Genomic DNA, 23,322 nt, shown 5'->3' on the forward strand with positions numbered 1-23,322 from the left:
TGATTGACGTTGAATTTGACCGAAATGACCACGGTTAGATCTCTGCAATTGTAATTAAGATAGAATTGGAACCAATTAATGACAGAACTTACTCTTAAACCCAATTAATCCATTTGATGGTGAAAAAAAAAGCATACTAAATCACTTTGTAGTATTCATTTTTATATTTATAAATGCATTTATAAATAAAATATGTATTTGTTTTCTAAACAAAGGTTTATAAATTTTTAGTGACACTCATTCTATAGAGATTTATTAAAAATATATTTGGTTTTCTAAGAAATGAATTCAATATACAATAAATAACAGAATTGACATTTAAGTCAAATTATTAGATATCTTGATTCTATATATTTTGCACATTAATAACTATGTTGATTTTTTAGGATATTATAAATTTAGTTATATAAAAAATGCATTTAAACCTTCATGAATTTTTTTTATTTAATAACTAAATTACATATTATTATTTATATATTTCTCCTACTAAAAATAAAATTAATTTTGTATTATATTTTATATTATGTAATTATTTTACATATTACAACCTATCTTTAGATGGAACTTTTATGTATATATAGACAACAACGATTTTTAATTTATATTATATTCAACTAAAAAACATATTTAAACATGGATTACGTTTTCAAACCTTTATACACATAAAAAAGTAGTATATTATTTTAGACAATACTTTAATATTATATTTAAATATATTTTTCATATAGAAAATAGCTTTATTATACATGTTACAAATTCATATTATGATGAAAGTTTTTAATAAATATAGAAAATAGCTTTTTTTATTCTATTATAATTATAATTTTAATAAATATTTTACTTTTTTAAGTTTACAAGAATATCATATTTATTTTAATAATTCTCTATAAATTATTATGATGAAAGTTTTTAATATAAAAAATTAAACACTTTGAGATAACATTACACAAAACTAAAAAAAAATAAAAAAAATTTCTGAGAACTTAGAGCTAATGTGTTTCTATAATCAAAACTTATTATGCATAAGAATTTTAGACTATGACAATTCATTATTTAAACTTCTTTTCAAATATTATAGGACAATTATAGCGTAGTAGGCAAGTGTTAACAAATATATAGAAAGATAGAAACTATTATATCAACACCTCACTATTTAGTTATATAAAAAATTAAAACAAAACACATTATTAATATTTCTCAAATCTTAACAGAGATTTTATCATCACATAACTAAAACATGATTTATTAATTAAATTATCAAGCAAGCGAACCTTATTATACATTTATTCTCACCATTTTAATGAGAAAAAGCAAAGGAAAAACAAGAAACTAGAGCAGAGAAAGGATTATTTATCAACCCTAGACCTAAAACAATATACAACACAACCAATTAAAAACTTATCAACATGTCAATTATCCCTAAAAGAAGATATTTCCTCAAAGATGGGAAGTCTTCTGGATCTAATATTACTCCATACATTAAGCGACCCATCAATTTCCTTCACAAGATCATCAAGACCTAAATCATCCATAAACTTAGGTTGTGGCAAGTTTGCATTCAACTCTATAAGCAATTCCTCGGCTTTATTTATGAACTTAATTTCATTAGAACCTTGAAGTTTTCCTTGCAAAACTTCTTCAATAATTAAATAGACTTCTTCATAACATGATTGTCTGATTAAGCATAAGGCTAAGTTTAGAGCCTTGTTTGTAACACCCCAAATAAAGTAAAAGAATTATTTAATTAAGTTAATAATATATTTAATAATTTAATTAAATAAATTGAATTATTGGATTATTATTATTATTGTGGAATAATAATTATTATTGGAAAATATATAAGTGGAATAAGAGAAAAGGTTTTCATTTTTTTGGAAAAGGTTTTTACGTGAAAACTGAGAAGCTGCAGAGAAGAGGAAAAGGGCAAAGAGCTGTGGAGCAAAGGTTGGAGAACGGAAAAGCTTGAAGCTCGAAGAGTTGCCGGATTGTTAAGGTAAGGGGGGTTTATCGTCGTTTAATGGGTATTATCGATTAACATGTAATGGGTAGTGATAAGCCGTCGATTGACCCTAATTGGGATTTAGAATGCTGAGAAATTATGTTGAATAAGTTGTATTAAAGCTGAAATTGAATTTGTGTTTGAGTGTATTGTGAATTTCTGAGCGTATAGCTTTTTACGGAAGTTGAATCGGAGGTCCGGAAGTCCTCCAACGGCGGAAAATGCGGAAACTCTGCATTCTGCCTTGTGTTAGCGCAGGAACTGCTGTTTCGCCTGCGTTAACCGGTTAACCCAGGGTGTTAACCGGTTAACACTGTTATAAATTGTGAAAAATGTTGAGTTTTGCCTGCGTTAACCGGTTAACCTATAGCGTTAACCGGTTAACACTGTTGCGTTTTGCCTGGAAGTGTAATTTTCCTGCGTTAACCGGTTAACCTATAGCGTTAACCGGTTAACACTGTTGCAGTATGTAAAAATGGTTGATTTTTATGATGTAAGTGTAATTGGTGATTGGCCTATTGTATCCAATTGTGATAAATAAATTCGTGGAGTCTATGTTGCGAAATGTTGATGCAAATGTGTTGATAAGTTGTTTTTGTGGAAAATATTAAGTTGTAGGCTGATGAGCCAAAGTTGAATATAAGTTGTTTTGTTGAAAATGCTGAGTTGTAGGCTGATGAGCCAAAGTTGATTTTTAAGTTGTTGTTGCTGAAAAAGCTGTTATGTTGTCGTTGTTATTATGTTGTTGAACTTTCAAGTCGTACATGCCATATACATTCATATGCATTAAGTCGGGGCTTTTGCTCACACCACGTTGGCCTGGATTGGCAAAATTTGGGGCTTTTGCTCACACCACGTTGGCCTGGATTGGCAAAAATTTTAAGTTGAAAGTTGAAGGCTTATGCCTTGATGCCCACTAAACTGGCAATGATTTTAAGTTGGGAGTTTTACTCCAAATGGTACCACATGCATGAAGAGTCGAGTCTCATTTGAGTTGCATTTACGTTGTGTTTGAATATGATGTTGAGTTGAATATGCTGCTACCGAATGCATGATATGATGTGGGTGATTAACGTGTAAAGTTACTTAACATAACATGATGGTTTATAATATTTGTTATATCGATTGAGGAACTCACCCTTACAGTTATATTTTTCAGGTAACGAGCAGTGAGTTGAGTAGAAGCTAGTGCTTGAAGTCTAGAGTGGTTTTAGTGGGTCATGCTCTGATAGATGTAACATCGGGACGGGATGTTTTATTTGTTGAATAGATGTTAATTTTAAGATATTACAGATGTTGAATGTTTCTATCCGCTGCGAATTTTTAAAGAAGTGTTTATGTTGGATTAAATAATGAGCATGACTGATTTTTACGGTGAATTATGTGAAGTATTATGTGACACCCTTGGTGCATGATTACTCTGATATTGATTTATATGCTGTTGTTTTAATTAAATATTTGGGGTATTTAGAAGGGTGTTACATTAGTGGTATCAGAGCAGGTCGGTCTGTCCGGCCAGTTGTCGTGTCGTTACTGTCTAACAATTGTGTAATTGTTATTAATCTAACGTTAAGTTGTGTTGTATTGATAAGTTGAAATGGCTGGAAGGAATGACGCTGCAATGGCTGCCGCAATGCAAGCAATGGCACAAGCGGTGCAGAACTTGCCAAATGCTGGTGGTGATGCTGGGTCACGTAGCTTGGCGACTTTTCAGAGAGAGAATCCGCCGGTGTTTAAAGGGAAGCATGATCCAGATGCAGCCTTGGGATGGTTGAAAGAGATTGAGAGAATCTTCCGTGTTATGGATTGCACTCCAGCTCAGAAGGTTCGGTATGGTACTCACATGCTAGCAGTCGAAGCTGATGACTGGTGGCTAGAGACTCACGAGAGGTTGACCGTGGCAGGTGAAGTCATTACTTGGGATGTATTCCGTAGGGAATTTCTGAGGAAGTATTATCCGGAAGATGTCCGTGGTAAGAAGGAAATTGAATTCCTTGAGCTGAAGCAAGGAAACATGTCTGTCACTGATTATGCTGCGAAATTTGTGGAGTTGTCCAAATTTTATCCTCATTACACTGGTGGTGGTGCTGAATTTTCGAAGTGCATCAAGTTTGAGAACGGATTGCGCTCTGAAATTAAGAAGGATGTTGGGTATCAGAAGATACGCATTTTTACTGATTTGGTTGATAGCTGCAGGATATTTGAAGAAGACAATAATGCTCATTACAAGATTGTCAGTGACCGCAGAGGCAAGCAACATCAAAACCGTGGCAAGCCGTATGATGTTCCAGCTGGAAAAGGGAGACAAAGAGCTGCTCCGGCTCAGAGAGCTAGTGGGGGAGGTGCTCCTACTGGTATAGTTTGCTTCAAGTGTGGTCAGGCTGGTCATAAGAGTAATGTATGCACTGCTGAAGTAAAGAGGTGTTTTCGCTGTGGTAAGATAGGCCATGCAATAGCTGATTGCAAGCACAAGGAAGTGATTTGTTTTAATTGCGGAGAAGAAGGGCATATTGGAAGTCAGTGTCAGAAGCCGAAGAAAGGGAATCAGTCAGGAGGCAAGGTCTTTGCTTTATCGGGTTCTGAGACTTCTGCAGATGATCGTTTGATCCGAGGTACGTGTTATATTAATGGCTTTCCTCTTGTAGCTATTATTGACACAGGTGCGACTCATTCCTTTATATCTTTGGATTGTGCTGTGAAACTTAAGTTAGAGATATCTGAGATGTTTGGTAGTATGGTAATTGATACTCCTGCGAAGGGTTCAGTGACTACTACTTCGGTTTGTTTAAATTGTCCTTTGAGTATTTTTGGTAGGGACTTTGGGATGGACCTAGTGTGTCTTCCACTAGTGCAGATTGATGTTATTCTGGGTATGAACTGGTTGGTGTTTAACCGAGTTTCTATCAATTGTTTTGATAAGACTGTGATATTTCCTGAGAGTGAGGAAGGAAAGAGTTTGTTTCTATCAGCGAGACAAGTGGATGAGGAAGTAGCTGATGGGGCAGAGTTGTTTATGCTGTTAGCGACTTTGGAGGCTAAAGATAAACTGATGATTTGCGATCTAGCTGTGGTGTGTGATTTTCCTGATGTGTTTCCGGAAGAAGTGAATGAATTGCCGCCAGAGCGTGAAGTGGAGTTCTCTGTTGACGTGGTACCTGGTACTAGGCCGATATCGATGGCTCCGTACCGTATGTCTGCTGTTGAGTTAACTGAATTGAAGAGTCAGTTGGAAGATCTATTGGATAAGAAATTTATTCGTCCGAGTGTGTCACCGTGGGGTGCACCAGTGCTATTGGTTAAGAAGAAAGAAGGTACTATGAGGTTGTGTGTGGACTACAGGCAACTGAATAAAGTGACGATCAAGAATCGGTATCCTTTACCGAGGATTGATGATTTGATGGATCAGTTGGTTGGTGCAAGTGTGTTCAGTAAAATAGATTTGAGATCTGGGTATCATCAGATCCGTGTGAAAACAGAGGATATTCAGAAGACTGCTTTCAGAACAAGGTATGGACATTATGAGTATTCTGTAATGCCTTTTGGTGTGACTAATGCACCTGGAGTATTTATGGAGTATATGAATAGGATTTTCCATCCGTACCTAGACAAGTTTGTGGTGGTGTTTATTGATGATATTTTGGTGTATTCGAAATCTGAAGAAGAGCATGCTGAACATTTGAGAGTGGTTTTAGAAGTCCTACGAGAAAAGAAGTTATTTGCTAAATTGTCCAAGTGCGAATTTTGGTTAGGAGAGGTAAGTTTTCTTGGTCATGTGATTTCAAGAGGTGGTGTGGTTGTTGATCCTTCTAAGATAGAAGCGGTATCTAAGTGGGAAGCTCCGAAGTCTGTTGCTGAGATTCGAAGTTTTCTTGGTTTGGCTGGTTATTATAGGAAGTTCATTGAGGGATTTTCTAAGTTGGCGTTACCGTTGACGATGTTGACTAGAAAGGGGCAAGCGTTTGTTTGGGACTCAAAATGTGAAGAAGGTTTCCAAGAGCTAAAGAGAAGGTTGACTACTGCTCCTATTCTGATATTACCGAGTTCGTCGGAATCATTTGAAGTTTATTGCGATGCTTCATTGTTGGGTTTGGGTGGCGTGTTGATGCAGAATAAGCAGGTTATAGCTTATGCTTCAAGACAGCTGAGGGTTCATGAGAGGAACTATCCGACGCACGATTTAGAGTTGGCAGCTGTGGTGTTTGTTCTGAAGTTATGGAGACATTACTTGTACGGGTCAAGATTTGAGGTTTTCAGTGACCACAAAAGTTTAAAGTATTTGTTTGATCAGAAAGAGCTGAATATGAGGCAGAGAAGATGGTTAGAGTTTCTGAAGGATTATGACTTTGGTTGAATTACCATCCGGGTAAAGCAAACGTAGTGGCTGATGCATTGAGTCGGAAATCATTACATATGTCTATGTTAATGGTTAAGGAATTGGATTTAATTGAACAGTTTAGAGACTTGAGTTTGGTGTGTGAGAGTACTCACAATAGTGTTAAATTGGGAATGTTGAAGTTGACAAGTGGTATTCTGGATGAGATCAGAGAGGGTCAGAAATCTGATATGCTTTTGGTTGATAAGTTGACTCTAGTGAATCAAGGTCAAGGTGGCGAATTCAGAGTTGATGAGAATGGTATTTTGAAGTTTGGTAGTCGGGTGTGTATTCCGGATGTTACCGAGCTTAAGAAGAGTATTCTTGAGGAAGGACATCGTAGTGGTCTGAGTATTCATCCTAGAGCTACGAAGATGTATCATGATTTGAAGAAGTTATTTTGGTGGCCGGGAATGAAAAGAGAAATTGCGAGTTTTGTCTATTCTTGTTTGACTTGTCAGAAGTCAAAGATTGAGCATCAGAAGCCGTCTGGGCTAATGCAACCGTTGGCTATTCCAGAGTGGAAGTGGGATAGTATCAGTATGGATTTTGTTTCTGGTTTACCGAGGACAAGTAAGAATTTTGAAGCTATTTGGGTGATTGTTGACAGATTAACAAAGTCGGCTCATTTCATTCCGATTAGAATGGATTATCCGTTAGAAAAATTGGCTGAGTTGTATATTGAGAAGATTGTAAGTTTGCATGGTATTCCGTCGAGTATTGTTTCGGACAGAGATCCTAGATTTACATCGAAGTTCTGGGAAGGTTTGCAGAGAGCTTTGGGAACTAAGCTGAGATTGAGTTCTGCATATCATCCGCAGACTGACGGTCAGACTGAGAGGACGATTCAGTCATTAGAAGATCTTTTGAGAGCTTGTGTTTTGGAAAAAGGAGGTGGTTGGGATTGTTATTTACCGTTGATTGAGTTTACCTACAACAATAGTTTTCATTCGAGCATTGGTATGGCGCCGTTTGAAGCTTTGTATGGTAGGAGATGTCGGACACCGTTATGTTGGTGTGAGTCCGGTGAGAGTGCTGTGGTCGGACCGGAAATTGTTCAACAGACTACAGAAAAGATTAAGATGATTCAGGAGAAGATGAGGATGGCTCAGAGTCGTCAGAAGAGTTATCATGACAAGAGGAGGAAGTCACTTGAGTTTCAAGAGGGAGATCATGTGTTTCTTCGTGTTACTCCGATAACAGGTGTTGGTCGGGCTTTGAAGTCGAAGAAGTTGACACCTCGATTTATTGGTCCTTATCAGATTTTAGAGAGGATAGGAGAGGTAGCCTATCGTATCGCTTTACCGCCGTCACTTGCGAATTTGCATGAGGTTTTTCATGTGTCTCAGTTGAGGAGGTACATTCATGATCCGTCGCATGTAGTCCAAGTGGATGATGTACAGGTGAGAGATAACCTGACTGTTGAAACATCGCCTATGAGGATCGAGGATCGAGAGTTGAAGCAGTTGCGGGGTAAAGAGATTGCCTTAGTGAAGGTAGCTTGGGGAGGACCAGCAGGTGGCAATGTGACTTGGGAACTGGAGAGTCAGATGAAGGAGTCCTATCCAGAGTTATTTGTTTGAGGTATGTTTTCGAGGACGAAAACTCTTTTAGTGGGGGAGAGTTGTAACACCCCAAATAAAGTAAAAGAATTATTTAATTAAGTTAATAATATATTTAATAATTTAATTAAATAAATTGAATTATTGGATTATTATTATTATTGTGGAATAATAATTATTATTGGAAAATATATAAGTGGAATAAGAGAAAAGGTTTTCATTTTTTTGGAAAAGGTTTTTACGTGAAAACTGAGAAGCTGCAGAGAAGAGGAAAAGGGCAAAGAGCTGTGGAGCAAAGGTTGGAGAACGGAAAAGCTTGAAGCTCGAAGAGTTGCCGGATTGTTAAGGTAAGGGGGGTTTATCGTCGTTTAATGGGTATTATCGATTAACATGTAATGGGTAGTGATAAGCCGTCGATTGACCCTAATTGGGATTTAGAATGCTGAGAAATTATGTTGAATAAGTTGTATTAAAGCTGAAATTGAATTTGTGTTTGAGTGTATTGTGAATTTCTGAGCGTATAGCTTTTTACGGAAGTTGAATCGGAGGTCCGGAAGTCCTCCAACGGCGGAAAATGCGGAAACTCTGCATTCTGCCTTGTGTTAGCGCAGGAACTGCTGTTTCGCCTGCGTTAACCGGTTAACCCAGGGTGTTAACCGGTTAACACTGTTATAAATTGTGAAAAATGTTGAGTTTTGCCTGCGTTAACCGGTTAACCTATAGCGTTAACCGGTTAACACTGTTGCGTTTTGCCTGGAAGTGTAATTTTCCTGCGTTAACCGGTTAACCTATAGCGTTAACCGGTTAACACTGTTGCAGTATGTAAAAATGGTTGATTTTTATGATGTAAGTGTAATTGGTGATTGGCCTATTGTATCCAATTGTGATAAATAAATTCGTGGAGTCTATGTTGCGAAATGTTGATGCAAATGTGTTGATAAGTTGTTTTTGTGGAAAATATTAAGTTGTAGGCTGATGAGCCAAAGTTGAATATAAGTTGTTTTGTTGAAAATGCTGAGTTGTAGGCTGATGAGCCAAAGTTGATTTTTAAGTTGTTGTTGCTGAAAAAGCTGTTATGTTGTCGTTGTTATTATGTTGTTGAACTTTCAAGTCGTACATGCCATATACATTCATATGCATTAAGTCGGGGCTTTTGCTCACACCACGTTGGCCTGGATTGGCAAAATTTTGGGGCTTTTGCTCACACCACGTTGGCCTGGATTGGCAAAAATTTTAAGTTGAAAGTTGAAGGCTTATGCCTTGATGCCCACTAAACTGGCAATGATTTTAAGTTGGGAGTTTTACTCCAAATGGTACCACATGCATGAAGAGTCGAGTCTCATTTGAGTTGCATTTACGTTGTGTTTGAATATGATGTTGAGTTGAATATGCTGCTACCGAATGCATGATATGATGTGGGTGATTAACGTGTAAAGTTACTTAACATAACATGATGGTTTATAATATTTGTTATATCGATTGAGGAACTCACCCTTACAGTTATATTTTTCAGGTAACGAGCAGTGAGTTGAGTAGAAGCTAGTGCTTGAAGTCTAGAGTGGTTTTAGTGGGTCATGCTCTGATAGATGTAACATCGGGACGGGATGTTTTATTTGTTGAATAGATGTTAATTTTAAGATATTACAGATGTTGAATGTTTCTATCCGCTGCGAATTTTTAAAGAAGTGTTTATGTTGGATTAAATAATGAGCATGACTGATTTTTACGGTGAATTATGTGAAGTATTATGTGACACCCTTGGTGCATGATTACTCTGATATTGATTTATATGCTGTTGTTTTAATTAAATATTTGGGGTATTTAGAAGGGTGTTACATTGTTGGCATCAGCATCTAACATTTGAGCTTCCTTAAAAATTACCCCAGCCATCATGTAGTTTGTCTTTTGCATGTAGGTCCAGCCCTTGTTTCCCTATATGATTAATACATATTTTAAGGAGTCAATAATCTAAGAAAAAGAAAACAGTGTAAAGTTAGATTAAAAATAATGAAAGATTTAAGTACCAATAATCTTGCAATTTCTTGGTTGATTGAAACTTGGAACTTCTTGTCATTAGAACGAGAAGTATTTGGAGTCTTTCCATTAAAGTCATCTCCTTGATATATAAGTTTAGAACAAGAATTATTTGTAGTCATTCCATTAAAGACATTTCCTTGATATATAAGTTTTAGCTTTCTTTTAGATAAATCAATTTGCTCCTCTACTATTCCACATTTCTGTTAATTCCAACAAAAACTAATTTCTTACAAAAATGACACTTGATTTGGTAAATAACATATTAACTAAAACTACAGTTTGAGATAAATAACACTTACAAATAAATCAATATTTGTTTCAATCTCTCTAATATGTTAATCAATTGATATGTATTTATTAAAAATATTAAATATGTCAAATCATGAATGTTTTGTCATTTTGTATTTATTATTTGGGTCAGATTATCAGTGTTTTTATTATAAATGTTCTGTACAATGTTTGTGCTCTGATCTATATCACATTAATTACTTGTATCTTTTTTTATAGTGTTCTGTGCAATGTTTGTGCTCTGATAAATCACTATAACACATTAATTAAAGTTATTACTTGTGTCTGATCATCAGAAAATCAATATCTTTTTCTGTGTTTATGTTGTATTTCTGTAAATTACTAAAATATGATTTATACTACAAATAAATCAATATTTGTTTCAATCTCTCTAATATGTTAATCAATTGATATGTATTTATTAAAAATATTAAATATGTCAAATCATGAATGTTTTGTCATTTTGTATTTATTATTTGGGTCAAATTATCAGTGTTTTTATTATAAATGTTCTGTACAATGTTTGTGCTCTGATCTATATCACATTAATTACTTGTATCTTTTTTTATAGTGTTCTGTGCAATGTTTCTGTTCTGATAAATCACTATAACACATTAACTAAAGTTATTACTTGTGTCTGATCATCAGACAATCAATGTCTTTTTCTGTGTTTATGTTGTATTTCTGTAAATTACTAAAATATGATTTATACTACAAATAAATCAATATTTGTTTCAATCTCTCTAATATGTTAATCAATTGATATGTATTTATTAAAAATATTAAATATGTCAAATCATGAATGTTTTGTCATTTTGTATTTATTATTTGGGTCAGATTATCAGTGTTTTTATTATAAATGTTTTGTACAATGTTTGTGCTCTGATCTATATCACATTAATTACTTGTATCTTTTTTTATAGTGTTTTGTGCAATGTTTGTGCTCTGATAAATCACTATAACACATTAATTAAAGTTATTACTTGTGTCTGATCATCAGACAATCAATGTCTTTTTCTGTGTTTATGTTGTATTTATGTAAATTACTAAAATATGATTTATACTACCTTGTAAATATCGATAACAACATTATCAATGGATTCTTGAGAATGTTTGGAGCAAATATCTCAGGAAGATTTGAAGGCCTCAATAGCTTCTTCAGTTCTATCTAATTGATTTTTCTTCAGTTCTATCTAATTGATTTATCATGTTAGTTATATCTTTCAAAGCACTATCCACTTTGTCTCCTAACGTTAATCAACTTCCAAAAATACACTATATCTGCTTTTGGATCTTTATCCACCCATTGAATTCACATTCATATCATTATTCACAAGTAAATCTAAAAGTTGAAAATGTCTTACACTTAAACCTAAAATATTAATAATTCAAAATAAAGTAAAAAATACAAATAATCATTAAAATACAACTAAGAATTATGAGGAAATGGTGCAATTTTCAGAGACAACATGATGCAGATAAAAATCAAAAGTGAAATTTTCGAAAGGGTATAGATACCATAACTGAGCATGTTTGGCTTTGACACAAGGACTATCACCAAAAGGAACTTTATGGATAACATGATAAAGATCATGTTTCTTTCTGTTAGAACTTTTCTTCAAGACACTAACTCCTTTCATTTTCTGTCACGAAAGATAGAGGCCTTTGTTTTGAAGGCACATGCACCTCATAAAGAAAAACTCAGGACATAGGAAAATATATAGTACAAGGAACCTGGGATGCTAACCACTGTGAAAGAATGTGGAACGAATTGAGGCTTGATTCTATATGACATCATGCTTCCAATGCTAAATGGTTTTTGACACGTGGCATTTTAAAAAAAACTATTGTCTTATAATTCTTTTATTATTATTAATAATAATTATTATTATTAATAAGTTATATAATGTGTATGATACAAAATTTGGATTATGTAATGTGTATGGTTAGTCAAATTATATTTATAATATTTTAATTCAAACTACACATGTCTTAATTTTTCTGTATGATTTTTTATTATATATATATATATATATAATATATATATATATATATATAATTTGTAAAAAAATATAATTAAATATATTTAAAATTCTTAAAAAACTTACTAATAACAATAATAAATATTTTAAGTTATACCGTGAACAATACAATTAACCAAAACTTTATATATATATATATATATATATATATATATATTATATATATATATATATAATATATATATATATATATATATATATATATAATATAAGTCTTTGGAGTGGTCTATTTTAATTTCAAAATTGTTCTCCATCTTTTTTATAAATAATTTGAGTATTTGATAATGTTTGTTGGTTACCAATCGAAAAATTAACTTTCATCTCTCACGAAAAATCTATATTTATAATTTTCATTAACTATTAAGTGGTGATAGAAGTTAAAAATCTTTTTTTATTTATTTTTATAATTTTCATCTCTTTCTCATTCAACATATTAATTTTTTTTTATCTCTTTGTTTCTACTTTCTCTCTTTTTGAACTATTATTTGTTTTTTTTTGGAAAATCAAAAGTGGAGTATTGTTGTTGTTTGTAATTGCTTATATTGTTTATTTGAAATAGTTGAATGATAGAGTAGAGTTTTGATAAGAGAATATTTTTTAGATAATGACTAAAGAATGGTAGGTTTGTCACTTTCTATCTTTTTTTTTATAATACTTCAACTTAATTTTAAAAAAAATTCCCAACTTTGGTTGCATTTTTCATATTTTTTTTTCAATATTTTTAATTGTAGTGTAAAAATCATCTCAATAAAATCAAATGGAAAAATCAAAAATAATGTTAGGTCTACTGGAATTGAAATGCATCTTTTAATATATGCAATGTATCCATTAATGCATCCTTATAAGACCAATCAATGTGACTCAAAATTTAATTAATAGAATAAAAAGATGAAATGATAATATGTTTGATGTGTGTGTAAAATATCTATTTAAATTAATCACAAAAAAATATCTATGAAATTTAATATTTTTATATCATTTTTTATTAACGTTCTTAAAGACCTTAATCGACAGAAAGTTTAGATGATACAATTTAAAGTGAAAGAGATCTCGATGGAGTTTAGATGACACATTTTTTATATATATTTATCCCAAAACCAATTAATATCATGTTCAGTTTAATTTATTTGTAATTCAATAGCAGTATGTCAATTTTAATAGATATGTCTGACTAAACTCTTAGAGTCTGGGATGTGAGGATCGCCGTCGCGACAAGATTCGGTAAAATAAACAGCACTGAATTTTTATCTTAAAATAACTTTTTGGTTCTCAATTTTGTTTAAAGAAGAAAAATTTTGCGTGACACCGAAAATATTTAGATACCGGTTTTAGCGCGACTTAGTGAAAGCGGTATCTGGTCTTAAAATACAAATTTTTAATTTCTAAAAACAACGACAATGCTTTATTAATTAATTAAGATTTGTTGGTTTTTAAAAAGTGTTTTGAAATTGTAACTACGGTTCCGAAATACATTACGGACCGCACGAAAGTGAACAGTATTTTTAGAATGATAACTCTTCCAAAAATGATTTTTAAAACAGAGTAAGGTGCTGAATTTTATTTGAGGCCCGAAGGTACCCAAAAAGTACATTCAAGTCTCTGTCTCATTTAATTCATAAACTTGTTATTTTAGATCCGTTTTCAAATAAAACTTTTACCGATAGTCTTAGGTTTACAAAGCAATAATAGATAACGGTAGGTTGACATTGATCTATGTGGGTTCGGCAATTTTTATACTATAGCTGATTTTTTCGTGCGCTTACAGGATGCCCATCAAGTTTTTGGCGTCATTGTTGGGACCAACCGTCAGTATCGTGATTTCGATGTAGCATCGTATAGACTAAGGCACTCTTGTTTCAATTACTATAATCCTAGGTGGATGGATCAACCAATTTTTTTCTACAATTATCACTCCCAATATTTTGAGAAACCTCCAAGTTCTCATAAATCCGACCTCGAAATATTAATAGAATTTCATTGTGACGCAAGCTCTCTCTAGACTAGAATCTATGATGGAGCGTTTTGTGGCGATACAAATTCTCCATAATGAAGAGTTTAGAAAACAAAGTCTTCATACTAATGAAATCCTTAGGCAGTTGAACACTATGGTCGAGTGTCTCGTGACTTAGAACAAGGCATTGGAGACTCAAATCTCCCTGCTTGCACAGACACCTCTAACCTTTGAGGTGGTGGATGAAAGAAGTAAACCCAAAATTGAAAAGGTGATACTCAGGATAGAACCAAAACCACTTCCACAAGTTCATAAGTATGAACCACCTCACAGAAGGAAGAAAAGAAGAGGTGAAGGATATGAGATATGACTTGATAAATGGCCATGGGAGCCGAAGATTATTAAAAGTTTGACCGACGAATCACTCTCGAAAGAACCACCATAAATGCTTACATTCCTGAGTCGTCGAGCTACCGACGTTAAACAAAGCGTTGCGTGGGAGGCAACCGTCAATTTTTTTTTATCATATTCAATTTAATTCAATTCTTCTTTCCTTAATTTTCAATTATTTTTCTTTAAACATTTTAGCTTAGTTCGTATTTCGAATTTTATTTATACCTTCATAATTTTTGTCAAATTTATGGTCTATTAAGCCTTAAGAAAGACCAAAATTTAAACGATAGCCCCAAAGACACTTGAAAACACACCATTAAGGACCATGGCATTCACCATAGGCTTTAAACTTTTGAAAGCAAAATTTTATAACCCATGGTGTTCGCCACAGGTTCATGGCGTCCGCAGTGAACCTTGAACGTGCAAAAAATAGCAAATTCACCCTATGCTTTTCAAACTTACAACTTTCTAACTTATACCCAGCAAAATTTACTCTTTAACTCCCACCCACTCACATTTACTCTTCCCCCTTTCCAAAACCTTCTCAAAACCTTCAAACTTCCAATTTTTCCTCTTCCAAACTCCATTATCCACCCTCTATTTAAACCAAATCCTTACCCAACCTCCACACCTCTTATTCTAGCATTCTTACTCACAAAAAAAAAACTTTTCAATACCACTTCCATTTTAAAAATTTTCAACAATGGCTCAAAGAAGGGATGTTGATTACATGTACATTACATTTTGGGATGGAAGGGATGGTGTTAAGCAGATAAAGCGCTATGAAACTTTGTTCAACCGAACGATTCTTGCGACGAGGTATGCTGATGACTTTTGTTTCCATAATTTAGGTTTATATGATAGTGTTCATTGGATGTTGAATATGATAGGTTTATCTCAGTTTATTGGATAAAAATACCCCACATCTGTTAGACTCACCTTAGAATTTCTAAGCTCTCTTTCAAACACTACATAGTTAATGAGTGCTAGCACTGTAGGGACTGTCAGTTTCAAAATGTATGTCCATAACATTGAGTTCTTGTTCTCTAATAATCCTTGAGTACTTTATCTAAGCAGTCATCATCATCCCAAGCACACACTATGTAGGGAAGTTGATGCAAATAAGAGAATGATCATTAGCTTAAAAGAAAAAATTAATAAAAAGGGAATGTTCTTTCTAAGTTAGGTGACTCTCACCCGGTCATTTAGCCAAATGGTATCTTATCCTTCTATTTATTAATGAATAAAGTCAAAGTGCGTAGATTGATAAAACTATATCATAGTCACTAACATATATTTCCTAGTATGAGTATGAAGGGATAACAGGTTTAATGTGTGAGTTAGGTTTGGGCATAATGGCATGATTCAGATTGGTTTGCATAAGAGGGAAACTTTTGACCACAAAATACGAAATTGTGTTTTCACAATATCCTTGGTGAACAATTAGTACCTATCAAGTCAATTTTGGCCGAAATGGATTTTATATCCATGTATGAGTAGTTGAGTGCTATATTTTTTAAAGTCTTTACATTATAATGCTGGATGTACTAAAAATTTCATATATGCTAGCAGTTTGCTTGAGGATAAGCAAAGGTTCAAGTATAGGGGAGTTTGATAACTACGAAATGCATAATGTTTCTGACTCGATGCACATGACATTTTAGTTTATTTTGTCTCATTTTTATGATGTTATGCTTTTATATTGTATTTGTTTCGAGTATTTGTCAGGTAGGAGCATCCGTGCGAGAAATCAGGATGAAAACAACGAAAAATAGATAAAATACCAAGCTTGTACTCATGGCATTAACCATGGTGCTTGCCATGACGTGACACTCATGAGCGCCACCTAGCAAGCAATAAAAGTTAAAGGGCTTGTAAACACACCTTCTTCAATCCTATCCTCTATTACCCACTAAAAACTCTTCACTTACCAACACAATCCTCTTGAAAATCTCACTATCATAAAACTTTATATATTAATCATTTCACACCTAATCCCAAATAAGCTATTTTTCATAATCACTTTTTTCACCCCTAAAAGCATTCCAAAAATCCTCTTACAAACCTTAATCCTCTCCTAGCTCCATCCATGACTCCTCCTAAGAACTCCAAAGGAAAGGGTAAGATGGGTGAATGTTGAAATGCTCCTGACTCTGACCAAGAACAATTCCAACCATCCTTGAAGCAGAGAAGAATGATGACAAGCTTCAGACAATGCAATGTTCTCCTTCCGAAATTTGGTAAACTTGACACTTTTCCCTCTTCTAGTTTCTAATTTCCTGCCATGCTAGAATATCAAGGGGTTATAAATTTCATATCGGATTCAGGGTTGTTTTATCAAGATTTGGTTAGGAGAAAATTATGCCCATTTCACTATTCTTCCGGGTTATTCCTTTAGTACTACTGTTAGAGGTATTGAGATTGCAATGTGCTTGGAAGATGTTGGTGCTTGTTTAGGTGTCCCATCTGAAGGCGAAAGAATTTCGCATGGTTTTACTCCCGACACTGAGGGTTGGGAAAATTTCAACAACTTAAGGTTTTACTTCAGTATGAGCAAGATCTCTGAACACGAATTTTATGCTCGTCATGCTCGCTCAAATTCAACAAAGTTGTTTCTCTCAAGCAAGAATTTATCCGTCAATGACCGCATGCTTCACTACTTCCTCACTTATATGTTTGTTCCGAAAGGTAACAATTATGAAAAAATTGGGAATACTAAATGCAACTCATGTTTTCTATGAAGATAAATATGAAGATTAATTGGACATATGTGATACTTCCATATAGGAAATATTCAAGAAGTTTGACAAGTGGTTTTCCTTATGCTATAGCCATTACAAAACTCTTAGTATCATGTGGGATTGAGTTGCATAGGGAATCCTCTAAAAATATGGGAAGGACAAGTATGATCTCCAGCAAGACTTGCCTAACAAATATGGGAATTTTCAAGGATGTTGATGGTCTCTACAAACATACGGATGTGGAAAATGCATATGCACCTCCTCCCGCTCCCGGAGGTGGATATACACTTGAGCTTATCTATAACAAGATTCATGAGATGGATATTCTTCACTCTTATGAGCTTCGAGCCATACGTTCCGACATAAACTTTCTCAAACAACAAAACTGCCATCATAATGAGGGAGTAGAAGAGGAAGAGGAAGAAGGGGATAAAGAAAATGAAGAAATGGAAGATAGTGATCATAATGTTTTTTCTTATTGTTTTTCTCATAATGTTATAATTTCATTGTTGCTCTGTTTTCATGTATGTTTTCATTTAAGTTGTAGTTCTTTTATAAACAATGTTTATCTTAATATAACTCCTTGGTTGATTAATGTTTTACTATATCTATGTGTAACACCTCAAAATTTGTCCTCCTCTTTTGGGACTAGCTTAGCATATTGCATTTCATTTTTAGGACATTAGGCGTTACATTTTGCATACCATATGGAAACATTGAGCAAGTTATCCTCCTAGGTCTTTCTCAGAAGATGGAGAGGTTAAAAGATTCAAGCCTAAGGGTCTCATGAATTGATCAGTAATCATCTGAGTTTGTGCTTCAATTAGGGTTTCTTGGTTCCTCAAGGGGGTTGAGTATCATCTTGGTTGGAGTGGTACACCATCATCATCATGGTTCATTATTCCTGATCAGCTTCTTTGGGATTAGGGTTTTGACCGCTGGTCAACCCTAATCAGTTGCATTATGCCAATCAGGGTTTTTCAAGGAGAAGAGGTCTTTCATGAGATGGGGATCATCATGTGGTTTTATGGAGCTTGTATAAGCTAGGGTTTCATTCTGGAGCCATTTCATCAGGAGATTGAGGCCCAAGTTCATCTGTGCATGACCAAGTCATCTATCAGTCAACAAAAGTCAACCACAAGTCAACTGTTGGATTTGGAGGTGGGAAGTGGTTAGAAATACTTCATTCATGTTTAAACAAGTCTCATTTGACATTTCAAACATCAACATTGAAGAAAATAAAGTCAGGACAAAACTTTCCAAAAATAGAAAGTGACTTATAATTTGAAATTGCCAAAAATGGAAAGGTTTTCAACTCAAGATTACATCATCAAGAAAGCTTCAAATGAAATTTTGTTGAACATGAAAGTTGTAGATCTTTCTCTCCCATTTCCAAAAAGTCCAAGATCATGAATTTCTCATGTGTGGTTGAGGAGATATGGATCAATCATGGCCAAGTGAACATGGAACTTCAAAAATGCATAACTTCTTAACCATAAGTCCAAATCAAGTGGCTCTTTTTGCTAAATTCTTGTTTTGACCTATAATTTCCAAATCTTGCATAAAATTGCCTAATTTGTCATTTCATGAGCACTTGCCAATTTTGGGATTTTTGGAGGGAAATTTCATTATTTAAATTTGGTGCATAATTTGGATATTTTGCCTTCACCATTGGTTTCAAAAATGTTTTTTAAGTGAAATTCAAATGAATTCGTGTACTGTTCACATGCCATTTCCATGCATAAGGATGAAAACCAAAATTTGCAAAACACCTCCAAATTTAATCCATTTCATTAGCACTTGGCTTAGGCTTAATTAATCATGATTAGTGGAGCATATATAACACAAATCATAACAGAATTCATCACATTTCCCAAGTTTAGATCTAGAATTCTCAAAATCTCAAAATTCTCTCTCACTTTTTTCTCCAAATTTCTTCAAACACTTGCATTCTTCCTTGGTTCATTCATCATCCAGAGGTATTGTGGAGCATATTTGGATCAAGAGTCAAGGGAAATCGTGGCTGAAGAGTTCATGTTCATAGATTGAAGCTTTCATGGCAGTTGGAGATTCAGTCGAATTCAAGAGCCTTTGAGCCTCCATTTCATCATCATCCATCTCTAGAAGCACATTGGAAGAAGATTTAAGCCTTGCCAAGCCTTGGAAGCACGTGGATTCAAAGCTGCACTTCAAGAGGTCACTTTTTCCACTTCCTTAATTCTCAAAATTGTTGATATATTCTTGTAGTTCATTGAATGATGAGTAATCTGCACTTTGAATGGAGTGATTTGGTGTTAAATTGAGTTAGATCCACGCGTTTGAAGTTTTGATGATGAACTTTGATTTCTTAGATCCATGCGTGTTTAGGTGTTTTTCTCATGAAATGTTTGTGGATTGTGACTGTATGTTGAATGATGAATTGAATGATACGTTTGTTTTTCATTTCTGGTATGTTTGAGATTTTTCTGGAAAATTGAGATGAAGATCTTCATGATCTTCATCATGTTCTTCACGTGTCCAGATTTCCTGCACATTTCCTGCGGATTTTCGTGCAACCTTCATAGCGCTACCTAGGGAATTACCTGCGAGTTCATCGCTATTTCCTGCGGATTTTTCAAATGGTGTTGGCGCGCGCGTTAGGGTTTGGTAGTGTGAAACGGTGACATTTTTGGTTTGGCGCGCTTGCATTCAAATTGTACTTCAATTCGATTCCCCGTGGTTCCACCTATTTCAAAATTGCCATGCTTATTTCCTTTTCCCTCCATGTTATTCATACTATGCTTTTCATGTTTTTTTATTTTTTCTTTCACTTCATAAATTCATAACTAATTGATAAATGATCCAAAAAATATGGGAATTTTTGCATTAGATCACATTTTGTGTCTAGTTTTTTTTAGTTATTTTTTCAGAAAATGTGCCTGGCTGGAAAATATTTTGCCCTAGGGTTTGTGTATGCATGTCCATTTTGAACCTTTCTTTACTATTTCATTTGTGAAATGATGGTTGTTTATCCAATGCTCATGAAATTTTACATGCTTAAACTAGACTCTTGGATGGACATTTTGGTGTTGAGTTTGTATTTTTATCATATGCCATTGCTGAGATATGATCATGTGAAGTTAGGTGTGACAATGTGTGTCACACCTTCGGGTGTCCAACATGATTGATTAATTTACCATGCCAAATGAATTCCAAATGTTCTGATTTTTTGTATGGTGCTTGATATGAATGTTGTGAATGCTCATGATTTTTTGTGGAGTTTTTGGATTGATTTCTGATTTGATTGAGATTTTTCATTCTGGATGATCATTTGTGAACTTTTGAATGGCATTGATTTTCATTTGTTTGTGAAATGCTTGTGGTTTATCCCATGAATGTGAAATTTTGCACACTACTTCTGGACATATTGAATGGTGTTTTTGCTTTGGTTTGAGGTTTTTATCATGTTTCATTTCTGTTTTATGCTTGTGCTAAGTTGGTGTGCCATTTGGTGTCACATATGTGCTTGATTATGCTTACCTTGCCTTATGCAATTTGATTACCATGCCTAATGTTGCCCAATTGCCTTGATTTTTGGTGTGTTGATCATTTTGTATGTTCTGTTTACTCATGAATTTTGTCAAAACTATTTGAATCATTTTTGATTTAATGTGCATTTGTTCATTCTGATGTCACAATGTGGTTACAATGTGCATACCTTGCCATGTTTGGTTCAGGAAATGAATTTGGTGAATGATATTAAGATGAGACCTTTTGGATAATGTTCTTAATTGATTGAAGTTGATTCATGCTAATTTTCATGTTCTGTTTTGAATTTTTTCTCCTTCTTTGACCCTAGGCCTTGACCTAGTGGTTTGTCTCATCTTTGAGCTTTGGTTTCAGGTTGAACATCCAGGTTATATGGTTCATGATGCTACCTCACTTGAGCATTTGATGTTTGATTTTGGCTACTAACCTTGTGTGTTTTGTAGGGTTGTTAACTCATTTGAGTTTGACTTGTTGGCTTATGCCTTTGCTCATTGGGTTTGACTGTTTGATATTCATGATTGTCTGTTTGTCTGTACAGTTGTACTGATTTATGTGATGTTTCCACAGGTACATTAGTTGCTTAAGTTCATTTTGAACTTTGCTTTTGCTTGGTTGCTTAACCACATAGGTATAACTCTCTGACTTCATGTAGTCTGGAAGACCTGTCCTGTTATGTGGGCAGGCACCTGTCTGAAGTCCTCCTTAAGAGGCAATGCTTGTGAATGTTTAAATTTGTGCCAAGCAGGAAAAGTCCTTTGATAAGGCAATTGGCAGATAAAAGAGATGTGTAGTCCATCTCCTGCTATTCAGTGTGTCATCCAATTTGCTCACACCTTGTGTTGATGCATTGTGGATATTAACCCAAGATCTTTGTTGTGTCAGTCATATGCGGAGAAGAGTTCCAACTTTCTGAACTCCCGCACTTTCATTTGTCTGAAGCTCTCCCAGGCCAGGGATAAGAGCTGTGAGGTCTTACCCTCACTTCCCATTTCATCAGCTTCACCCTAACTCTCAATGTTAGGGTTAAGAGCTAACATCACCCTGTTACAGTGGCTTGTTTGTCGAGGTTGACATGACCCCTCGACTAAAGCTTAACCTTGTGTGAGCCCACTTTGTTTGTATATAGTGTGTGCTAATTGTGTGTATGTTTGCTTTGCCTGTGCTGTTTAGGATAGCTTGTTGCCGGTGCAAGTTAGATAGAAACCTCAACCTAGGACCATGGTGGATTACATGATAACTATTAGGCTCGAGTCAGACTCCCTTTTAGTTTGTCATTTCCCAGTCTCTGGTTAGGATAGGAGTTTCTCCCCTGTTAAGGGGAACTACGTTTCCCTGATCCTCATACCATATGAGGTACGTAGGCAGGAGATCGTACGAGATCTCTCCGGGCACCCTTTTCTTTTTTGTGTGTGTTTGCTTGACAGCTAGCAGGCTCGAGTACCAGACTCCCTGTTAGTTTGTTTGTTCACCTTTTTTGTTGTTTTTGACGACTCAGCGTCCGGTTAACCTCTTGTTTCTGGGAGTCTGACGTAAGTCTAGCGATTGGCAGTTGGTTTCCTGTGTGTGTTTGTTGGTTCGGAGTCTGATGTAAGTCCAGCGATTGACATTCGGTTTCCATGTTTGCCTGTTTGTGTGGAGTCTGACATAAGCCCAGCAATTGGCAGTCGGTTTCCTGCGTGTGTTTTGTTTGGCGTGCGTGAGCCGAACTACGGTAGCTCTGATTCTCATTCTAGATGAGATACGTAGGCATATGATGCGAAATCCTAGCGAGCTCGTTCCCCTCTTATTCCACCTGTGTCTTATTCCAGTGTGTGTGTGCATTCTTTTGAGAAGTGTTTAGCAACCTTATCTTTCCTTTCTGAGCGTGGATCCCGTCGAGTACGACAGATGCGTAGGGGTGCTAATACCTTCCCTTCGCATAACCGACTCCCGATCCCATCTCTCTTTGGTCGCGAGACCATGTCTTTTCCAGGTTTACTTCGAGCGTTTCCTTTCCCTCTTTGGGATAAATAACGCACGGTGGCGGCTCTGTTTGTTTTGTTTTTGCCCGCCGGTTGTTTTTCGCGGATGCGACACTATGCCAAAATGCTTAGCTTTTAAACCTTTTCCCGTCCTTTTTGTTAATGACAAAGGGGGAGATGATATTATGGTTTTTGTGTGTCTTTCTCTAACAAATTTTGCAGTAAGCCTTAAATTGTAAAACTCTCATGGATGCATGGATCAATGGGGAGTTATCATTGTTAGGGGGAGCATTATGCATAAAGCTTCAATTGTTTGTCATCATCAAAAAGGGGGAGAATGTGAAGCCAAGACTTTCCATCCAATATGTTTTGATGAAGACAAACTGTAATTCAAATGATCATGTCAAAAGTATGAAAAAAGCTTCAAGTGAATTTAATCAAATCCAGT

The 23,322-nt window shown here is 34.8% G+C and overlaps 1 protein-coding gene across 3 annotated transcripts in view; it reads right to left on the reverse strand.

The window, feature by feature from the left end:
• Positions 1-23,322, reverse strand: part of LOC127119989 (protein SULFUR DEFICIENCY-INDUCED 1) — a 79,547-nt gene that overhangs the window by 48,775 nt on the left and 7,450 nt on the right. The window contains exon 3 of one of the 3 annotated variants that reach the window (XM_051050373.1): positions 9,770-9,865. The exons of the other annotated variants lie outside the window; for them this stretch is intronic. Coding sequence (XP_050906330.1) covers positions 9,770-9,865 — 96 coding nt within the window. The remainder of the gene's footprint in view (positions 1-9,769; positions 9,866-23,322) is intronic. 3 annotated transcript variants of the gene reach the window in all.

Source organism: Lathyrus oleraceus, chromosome 2, assembly GCF_024323335.1.
Source record: "Lathyrus oleraceus cultivar Zhongwan6 chromosome 2, CAAS_Psat_ZW6_1.0, whole genome shotgun sequence".
In the NCBI taxonomy this organism is placed as follows: Eukaryota; Viridiplantae; Streptophyta; class Magnoliopsida; order Fabales; family Fabaceae; genus Lathyrus; species Lathyrus oleraceus.